The sequence below is a fragment of the Chiroxiphia lanceolata genome, chromosome 4 (assembly GCF_009829145.1).
Source record: "Chiroxiphia lanceolata isolate bChiLan1 chromosome 4, bChiLan1.pri, whole genome shotgun sequence".
Classification (NCBI taxonomy): Eukaryota; Metazoa; Chordata; class Aves; order Passeriformes; family Pipridae; genus Chiroxiphia; species Chiroxiphia lanceolata.
In genome coordinates, this window is record NC_045640.1 from 8,936,571 (window position 1) to 8,946,419 (window position 9,849).

The window sequence follows — 9,849 nt, forward strand, 5'->3', positions numbered from 1 at the left end:
GAGACAGGCTACATCAGTGTAAACACCAATTCATACCTGCAAACAAAAAAATTTATGTTTTATTTAAAACAAGAAATATTGAACATCTGCACACAGAAACAAAATGAATCCAGAAAGGCCAAATGCCAGATCACTACTTAAATATGAGAAAGATAGATCTATGATCAAAGGGCAATCAAATTAATAAGTCCACCTACTGATGGAATATTACTGCTGTTTGTATAATTTCCCAGAAGTATAGCTCAGCTAACACAACACAGGCAGGAAAATCAATGGTTCCAATCCACCCTCTGGAGAATTTCTGATTCTGTTTGAAACCATGAATTAATTTGTCTCACTTGGCTTTCCAAGTTTCCCAAAGCTCTCAGTAAGCCAGCACAAGCCAGAACTGCTGCTTCACAAAGTCCTGCAGTCCTCACCTTCCCCTGTCCTCAGTTACTCCTTCTTGGCACCACCTAATCCCCTCTCACGTCAGCACACACTGTTATATTTATTGCTGAGCAACGTCTCAGCTGGATCAGCTGCCAAGCATATTCTTGCACCAGCATAAGGAAGGCGTCAAAAATAAGGAGCATGAAAATGCTGAGACCATCAACCAGTGCTGTTCTTGCAAAGAGACCACAGGTACCCACAGCTAAAAACTGCTGCATGTGCATGTAACAATTTTTGCTATTTGTTTCACCGTGTGAATATAGGAAAAACCTTTGCATACTGCATCAGGATGTGATGGGTTCTAATTACACATCAAAATGTTCACGTGTGTACCTAATTTTATCAGGAAATTATGAAAACAATAAGCAAATATTCATGTTTTTTATCATTTATCGGAAGTTTTGAGGGCAGAGATGTGACCCTAACACTTTGTGTGTGCAAGTGCACAAACTGCAGAGCGCCAGACTGTGCCCACGAGCAGCACTGCTCACTCCTCCTGCAGAGTACACACACTTTTTGCTCTCCAGCATTTCTTCCAGCACATCTTTTTCTCAGCAACAGCTGAAACGCTTTTTTTGTATTTAGAAAAGGCAGGAAGGCAGACTTGAATTTTTAATCTGTATAAACTGCTTAAACATCTTGTCCTTTAAAACAGTAAAATGAGAACTATCAAATCAGCATGTTGCATATTTTGCTAATGAATGGCTGAAGTTGAATATCAATGCATTCTTAAAGTAAAAAAAGGAATTAACTACACCAGTTTATTATTTTACAGTCTTTTCATATATGAGCTAACATCAAATGCTTTTAAATATCCATATAACTTTTCATTCTAATTGAATAAGCCTCCATTTACTTCATCCAGAACCTGAAATTACTATTGAAATGCATGTATGTTATCCAAATTTGAAAGCACTCATATTTTGCATCTCCCTTTTCTTTAAAATTATCAGTTTCCTTTTTACAGTTTCATACATGTAAGTTACATGTCATGAAGAAAACAAATGTATCTGGCCTAAAATTATTTCAGATATATTTATAACTGAGATAGTACATCATTAGTCATGAATTTCAGCCTGCTGCTTTAATCCCATTCAAAAAAAAAAAAAAACACCAAGCAAGCAACAAACCAGAAATAGAACTGGCACAAATCCAACCTTTACTAGAAGTGTTTTCCCTCTACTTTTCCAGCTGGAGTGAAAAAGCAGAGAAAGTGACCATATACAGAGAGGTAGCACATGGATGGGAACTTGAGAACAAACCACAACTGCTGCCCACATGACAAAACAGAAGAATCCTCTGCTGTTCCAACTAGAAAATACCAAATTTATCTTCAATAACAGGGAACACAACTGAAACGTTTTGGAGCAAAAATATCCAAAAATTTTAGTGTCCACATAGTGAGCAGGAGGGAAACACACCTAGCAGTTTTAATTCTAGGAACAGAAGACAACAGAAAGAACTAACTCAGTTCAAATAAAATGGAGGAATCACTGAGGACACTCAAGTGAAACTGGTGTTTATTCAGTACCTGTCTCCGTTCTCGACGAGACAAAGTGCTTCCGTGCAGGATTCTCCAGAGCATCCTTGCAGCTATTTTGGTGTCAATCCACAGTAATCGAAAACCATGGTAATAGTGCTTCAGTTCATCCATAACCCTCTGTCCCAGAGATTTTTTCACAACTTCCACTTCTGTCGGACTATACACAGGACCTCCTTCTTCCAGCTTCTTGTTTTTGTCCTTTAAGGACTTCAGTGACTTTTCAACTATGGAGTCATCTTGAAGGGGACGTGAAGAATGCCACCATCTAACTGGGAGATACTGGGGACCTAAAACACCCAGGGTTGCTAGTGGCGTCCATGAGCCAGAAGAGCTCATAAGAGTAAAGTATATTTGTCCAGATCCTTTAGTCCAACAACAGAAATGATCTTTTTTGGAGTATGTGTAAACAGGAGGGACACCAGTGCAATATTTAAAGTGTACAGTCCTTCAAAAGAAAATGCATTTGAGAATTAGCAACAGATCATACACTATTTATATATATATATATATATATATATAATATACACTTATATAGTTATATGTATTCATGTATTTATAAAATGCATCATTTGAAAAATATCTACAACATATTTATGAAAAAGAATGCAAACTTTTGTCTCTTAAGATCAATGTCTATACTTGAAAAGAACAAGTGGTTTACTTCATGACAAAAAAAAAATAATCTGCAGGGAATTTTACATTAAACAACTTTGAAAAGGTAGTTTATTTTACTCCAATTAAAGAGTAGCCATCAGATGTACTTTACATTTAGAAAGCTACATTTGAAAATTATTCTGCAAATTCATAAGTAACATAGAGACCTTTTTGCTACTTCTCCTGTTTGAGCAAAACACTTGAGAAAAAGAAACAGAATTTGTAGACTTGGGATAGGTGCTGAGTCAGAGGAAGAGAATTAGTATCAGAGAAATCTGATTTCATTAGAGTTCCTCTCTTACTATCTCCTATGCATTTAGTTTTCCTTTTTCAGTGGAAACTTTTGCAAAAAATTCCATCATGGTACTGATCTGGGGCATAGAGAACCAGCACCTTGTTCAGAATTTTGTTCTTTTCTCTAATTAAATGTAGACTGAAGTTAGCAGGGAAGCACTGCCCAAACACCCCAAAAGCTCCTGTTACACACAGAAGAACTACTCCTCATACCCAAGTAGAACTCTACACACTTTTATAAAAAGACAGAACAAAAATAAAATAGTAGATAAATAGTAGATAAAATATTTTATATAAATGAGTTCCATTAGGTGTCCCTCAAATTGAAATGCCACTATTAAGTCATCTACAGGACAGAAATGATTGGGGTGTTTCTTCATGGAGCCATTGTACTAACAAAACAAAATCAGAATGTGATTTTTGTCTTCAGTCAATGAACAGAAAATAGGAGCAAATGGCTCCACAGGTCTGAATAACATTTTAAGAAAAAAAAAAAGTTTATTGAACACTTGTAAGTATTAACCTCCTTCACTCAATTTTCAGGCAGAAGCACTTTTTAAACTTAATTAGCACGTTCCGATGGATTTTAAATTCCTTTAATGGTTTTGTCTATTTAATGTTATTCAAACAGAGCTTTGAACAAAAAAAAAGACTGAAATTATTACTTTTTAAAGAGACATTATTATTTTTTAGTTTAAACTAAAGTTTTAAACACCTGACCATTCAATGGTCAGACAACTGCCAAAACAGATACAGTTACACAAAACAGTCTCTTGATCAGCTGGAAAAGTACATATTTGCACAGATATTAACTGATGAGAATGACAGGTCTCTTAAGAAAATAAAGTACATATTCAAAACCAGATTAAAACATTTGCATAAATCAATCCAGCCTGACTCTAAGGCACTTTCCAAAAGCAGAGCTCCAGGCCTACAGACCAAATTCCACCTACATACATCGACACTCTTCTGCATGGAGAGAGGAAGGGAGCTCTGCCAGCAGAACTGGTTCTGATTCTGCAGAGAAAAAAAAAATTTGCAAGAAATGTGCCTCTCTAAACATACTTTCACAAGCAGGAGGTCAGAGAGACTTCTGTCCTAGTCTGTCCTCAGTATTTGTAAGAGTAGATTCCCCTGCTTTCAGATCTGGGTCATGTGGGGTGCAGGCACTAGTTTGTTTTATTTTAAGCAGCCACCTTACATTAACAGCAATTTTTGTTAAAAAAAAAACAACAAAACAAACAAAAGAAAAAACCCCAAACACATTACAAGAAAAAAAAAAAATTGTTTGATTTGGAAGGGACCTTATAGAGCATCCAATTCCAAACCCCCTGCTATGGGCAGGGACACCTTCCACTACATCAGATGGCTGAGAGCCCAATCCAGCCCATCCTTGAGCAGTTCCAGGAATGAAGCATCCACAGTTTCTCTGGGCAACTTGTGTTAGGGCCTCACCACCATACAGCAAAGAATTTCTTATGTCTAATCTAATCCTACCTACTCTGTTTCATTTTAAAGCCATTTCCCCTTGTCCTGTCCCTCCATGCCCTTCACAAAAGTCACTCTTCACCTCTCTGTAAGCCCCTTTAGATACTGGAAGGCCTTCCCGAGCCTTCTCTTCTCCAGGCTGAACAATCCCAATCCTCTCAGTCTGTCTTCAGATGAGAGGTGCTCCAGCCCACAGGCTTAAAATCATAACTTTCCAAATTTCCAAGAGAGAGGTCTTATAAGACTTACACTAAAAGTCTTTACGAAAAAGTACACAGATATTTGGAAATGCTTCATGCATTTTTAAAAAAATGACCACAATTAATTCTACAGCAGGTGATATAGAACTAACATGTCTGAAAAAGAATTAGTTTGTTTTGCATTAAAGGGTTGTATCTAGAGACACATCCTTATGTTGAAATGGAAACTCAGGAAATCGAAGAATAGTCACTGTGCCCTGGTCAGTTTGACTATAAATGAACTACAGAACACATATTTTAATATTCTAAGGAAAGGGATTAGGAAATTCATGTCCACAAGTATGCCTTGTGAGCCAAGCCAGGAACAGAGAATGGATTCTGCCAACATTCAACTCCTTAAGCTCCATAAGGGCACACAACAGCTGGATTCATTTTCAGAAGAGGATACCATCACCCAAGGCTGTAACATACAATAAACTACTTTCTCTGGTTTCACAGAGATACAAATCAAATGATTTACATTCCCAAGTGTCAGCTATGATTTTCAAACTAGCTGTGATTCAGTGTTTACGGTACTCCACAGAGAAAGTATGCGGGAAACTCATCACATCCCATTATGACACCTGGAATCACCCAAGAAAAATATTAATATTCTACTGCTTTCACATCAGAAGTGAAACAAAAAGGGAGGAAGTGGGTGGAAAAAGGAAGATCTCAGTTTCTTTCTCCCACACACAACCAAGCAGGTGAAGAGAGTAATACTCAGACTTCCTTTAATCTGTCAACAACACAAGCTGAAGCTAATATTTTAGCACTTGGTCTAGATTTAAATCTACGCTCTACAACACTACACTAACTGATTTTTTGTACAGTTTTGAGTTCAGAAAAATGTTCATATTTACTCACATCTTGTTTGCCAGCCTCAGAGACGTACAGCTAAGACACGCCCGATCTCCCAAGTTACCTAGAAAAAACACCAATAATTAGCACTAATTCTGAAATTCAGCATGACATTTATTTACACAGTGAGTTGCACACAAGCACATGATTTACAAGACCAACCTTTACATAGGAATGGCTACTACTGAAAGCACAAAGATGCAGCTTAACAGCAACTTCCCTATGCACTGTTTGTCAGCACATTCACACTTTGGATGTTGCCAAGACGGAATTCTGTTTTGCTTTTGACAGTAGGCATGTGAAGTACTGAAGCCCAAATACCTCACCCTATTCCAACAGAAGTCAAAGCACATGCCTTGTTTTTATTTCTCTCAATCTGTAACCCCAATTTACAGCACAAAAAAGAGAAAAGAGGTGGGAAGAAACTCTGTAAGGCAGATGAGACGTTCAAGCAAACCGCCTGTGCACATCTGTGGATGTGTGAGGTACTGCTTGCTCTTGCTCAGTCACCTGAAGACACGTTTCCAAGTCCCTCGGGCAAGTGACTATATTGCAGAAAAACTTCACTGAAAGCAAATGTAATTTTTTAATAGCTCCGTGACAACACAGGATTAGATGATCCAAATGGAGCACTTGCCAAGCATTTAGGATGAAAATAGCTTTTTGTTTGTTTTAAGCAAAACAACAAATAAAACGTGAGTAGGAACTTAAACACACTTCATTAGAGAAGTGAAACCACATCACTTCAACACATTGCTGTCCATTTTGATTAGCACCTGGTGAAAACAGCTCTACTCTGTGATCTCTCTGCAAAGGATACAAATTGTCTTGAAGGGCGAGGACCTGACCCAAAGCATATGAAAAATTAGATTTCCAGAAAAAGCCATGTTCCTCAAAATGAATTTTATTTAAAATGCTAACTCAGAATCAATCCTAATAATAGCTAATAAAGTCCACAAGCAGGACTGACACCTATATACAGGCATCCTCTATCAAGGTACAGAGACAAGCAGCATCCACTCTGGAAATAAACTGAGGAGAGACCACGAAATGATCTCTCAATTCATTTCACAGGCTTCAATACAGGGCCATGCTTCAAAGCCTTCCAACCATGGAAGAAGCATCAGCAACATGAAATGCTAGTGGCTGTACAGAACCTACAATCAGTGAAAATCATCCCTGAAATCACTGGAATTAATCTCCCTAAAGAGACTTCAAAAAATAAATCTTGTATCAACACCTAGCTACAATAACTCAACAGGTAGTTGAGTTATATCAACTGCAAAAAGATTTCTGGACAAATTACAGGAAAATCACATAAGCAAGACTCTAAATGCCTCAACACTTTCTGGCCAATCTTCTTAGAATTCATTGTATCCAAAACAAAACTGGAAAGCTGGATAGAGCAGGTATGCTGTGGTTTGTTTCTTCCATCTGGAACCTACTATTTCTAGTCAATCCTAAGAGACAGCAGGATAGAAAAGTCATTTTAGAGGTTAGTGATACCCTTTTCCACCATTAAAGCCAAGATATGGCCTATGACAGAACCTAAAGTAGAAAACACAGCATACAAATACAAGATACTTTAAGTATTAAGGGAAAAGAGATACCGCAAACCCACGTGGGAAAATCAGAAGGTATAGAAGATAACTGATCTGATGAAAATCTCAATAATCAAGGGATGTTCCATGCTAAGTGGGCTCTGAAGTAATTACAGCAAAAGCCATCACATTATCAAGGCAAAGAATTTACCCATCTCAAGTTATATCAAACTCTAACAGGCACTTACTGCCACTGCAAGTAGAGCCAAAGTAAAAACTGTCTCTTTCATGCTCAAAAAGCAAGTCTTGAGAATCTGTGAAGGCATTCTGATACTCTCCAATATTTAAAGAAAGAACAGCAGCTAAATTCCTAAACCCAAAAGGCATCTCACAGGATGTCCCTGACTTTAAGGAAGAGCTGAGCAAAGCAGATAAGTACTCAGTGTCTAGACAGGTAAGCCACAGCAGGGTAATCTGTTTGTCTCACCTGAGTGCCAGGAAGCACACAAAGCCCATGTGCCAAAAACCAGAGTCCTACTAGGAGAGGACACTGCCTGCTATGGACAGGTGCCCCTAGAACAAACAGGGATGATCTGGAGATCAAAACTGGCTTGGAGTTTCCTAGATAAAATTCCACAGGCAGCAAGACACTTTCACTTCACTTACTTTCTTTCCAACCAGACTCATTAAATGTTCAGGAAGGGGTCAAAGGACAAAATTCCAAGGTTGCCATAAGAAAACACGCTGACTCAAATGCTTCTTGTTGTACAGCTACTCAGAGTGTGAAGAGGCACACAGAAACCGTTAATTCCAACTTTGCCAGTCTTTGCCAGACAAGAGCTCTATGTTTTGCAGTGTCTGTTACAACCATGTACCTAAGAGCAAACCAGCCCTGATATAAAACACATACTTCCTACAAAAAGGAGCAAAGTCCATAATCCTTGCTTCTAGGGTAGCCCAGACATCCAGGAGTGTCTAAACAAGGTGAATGTTGCTTAACCACACTCAAGACTGTTCATTTAAGAAACCTGCATTAGCTTTGTAAGAAAGAAAGGCAGTAGTGCCAGAAAAACTATATGTTGACACGTTCCTCATGAAAAAGGAGTAACGAGAAACTTTATTCACAAATTTAATGAAACATCAAACCCAAAGTTTTTAATGTAGAATAGCTGTGTACTGTTACTATGTTTAGAGTTTTTAAAAATAAAATGCTAACATGAAGTAAGTCCCTACACAAGTGTAAGCTTGCAGTACTTAACAGTCTGATCTTGACAGGAAGAACATTTAGGATTCTTAGAAGCACTTAGCTTTAACTTAATCTTAGACTACTTACACGTAGAGCAAAAGAAGATGAGCTAAGTAAAGCAGAACACCACACAAAAAAAAATTACACCTTGCAATAATGCATTAATAATAAATTAACACCCCAAATAAAAGCACTGATTGTATCATAACCATAGCGCACCACAGCACACTAATTATTTGATTCTATCACAGTATTTCAGCACAGGTTCTTTAAGATTTGTAACACACAAAACCAGAGCGATCATTAGCACTTCTTATGCTATGCAACCAGAATAATCGAATTTAATCCCACGTAATTTGAAGGTACATGGGTGTGTATCTTCCTGTTATAAACTGGACAGCTGAGATGCCCCAGTTGGTTTTTTTTGAGGTCACTGCACAAGCTCAACCTAAATAAATGTCTTTACAACAGTAGTTTAAAAAAACCCCATCAACTAGAAGAAGCTATCACATCTGAGTGATTACCCGTAACCAAGAGGATAGCCTGGTCATGATAATGGACGAGCCTCCTCTTGGCTCACCAGGTTTGCCTGAACCTGGACGTGCCGCCGGCCTGTTCTCAGTGACAGCACTCCAGTGACAGGCCGGGGCCGTGTCAGTGTCAGTGACACGCCACTGCCTGCCGAGCTTTCCCTCATTCCTCACTAACCCTCTGCCATTCCAGCTCTGGGACGTAAAGAGCAACCACAGGCCTCGCACATGTCTCAAGTTATCAGCTGTTTCATGCCACTAAACTTCACCACCCAGAGATCCTTAAACCGTCAAATTATCTTGGTATCTCAAACTGCCTTTCCTTTTTATTTGCCAGGCTTTCAAAGCCACGCGGAAAAAAGGCGAATTCACATATCCTTCCTGACGCGAACTAAGAAAAAAAACCCTTGTACTTTCTTAAAGAGAAGGAGCACATAAACCAGCGACAACTCCACACCAAGCTACGCCGAGAACAAGGTGGGCAGGACCGAGTCGTAGTTCCTGCACCTTAGCAAAAAGCATGTGTTTTCTCCTTCCCCAGCCAGCCGGCATTTAAAGGATACGCCTGCCCCAGCTGCCCTTAGGGCAGAGCATCCTTTCCAACCACGCTGGTAGGGGAAGCACATGCTTAGAGGCCGCAGGACCCAGGGAGTGCGGGCCGGGACAGGCCGGGCCAGGAGCAGCGCCCTGCTCAGCCCCGGCTCGCCGCCGGCGGAGACTCGGTGGCGGCCCTTCCCTCCCGCAGCGGCCTGTCCGCCCACGCCGGGAACCCCCAGACGCCGCTGCCTCCGCTTTACCTTCCACCCTCCCCTTGCCCCTTCGCCCAGGCCCAGCGAGCGGCCCCGGGGGAGCCTCACCGGGCTGTGGCCGGCGGCGCAGCGCTCGGGGCAGGCGGCAGGCGCGGCGCCCGCAGCTCTGCAGCAGCATGGACGCCATGGCGGCGCTCCGGCGGGCGGCGGCGGCGCCGGCCCCGCTCCTGTCCCGTCCTGCCGCCCGGGCCGCGGCGATCTCCCACACAGGC

General features: G+C 40.3%; 1 protein-coding gene across 2 annotated transcripts in view; it reads right to left on the reverse strand.

Moving 5' to 3' along the window:
- Window positions 1–9,779, reverse strand: part of LETM1 (leucine zipper and EF-hand containing transmembrane protein 1) — a 31,252-nt gene extending 21,473 nt beyond the window's left edge. Inside the window, exons 1-3 of one of the 2 annotated variants that reach the window (XM_032685090.1) lie at window positions 9,686–9,779; window positions 5,518–5,575; window positions 1,964–2,420 (exon numbers count right to left, since the gene is read on the reverse strand). In XM_032685090.1, the coding sequence (XP_032540981.1) occupies window positions 1,964–2,420; window positions 5,518–5,575; window positions 9,686–9,764 (594 nt within the window). In that variant the 5' untranslated portion in view covers window positions 9,765–9,779. Of the gene's footprint in view, window positions 1–1,963; window positions 2,421–5,517; window positions 5,576–9,685 lie in introns of those variants that run through there. The other variant, XM_032685092.1, reaches the window with a different exon arrangement.
- Window positions 9,780–9,849: the final 70 nt, after the last annotated feature.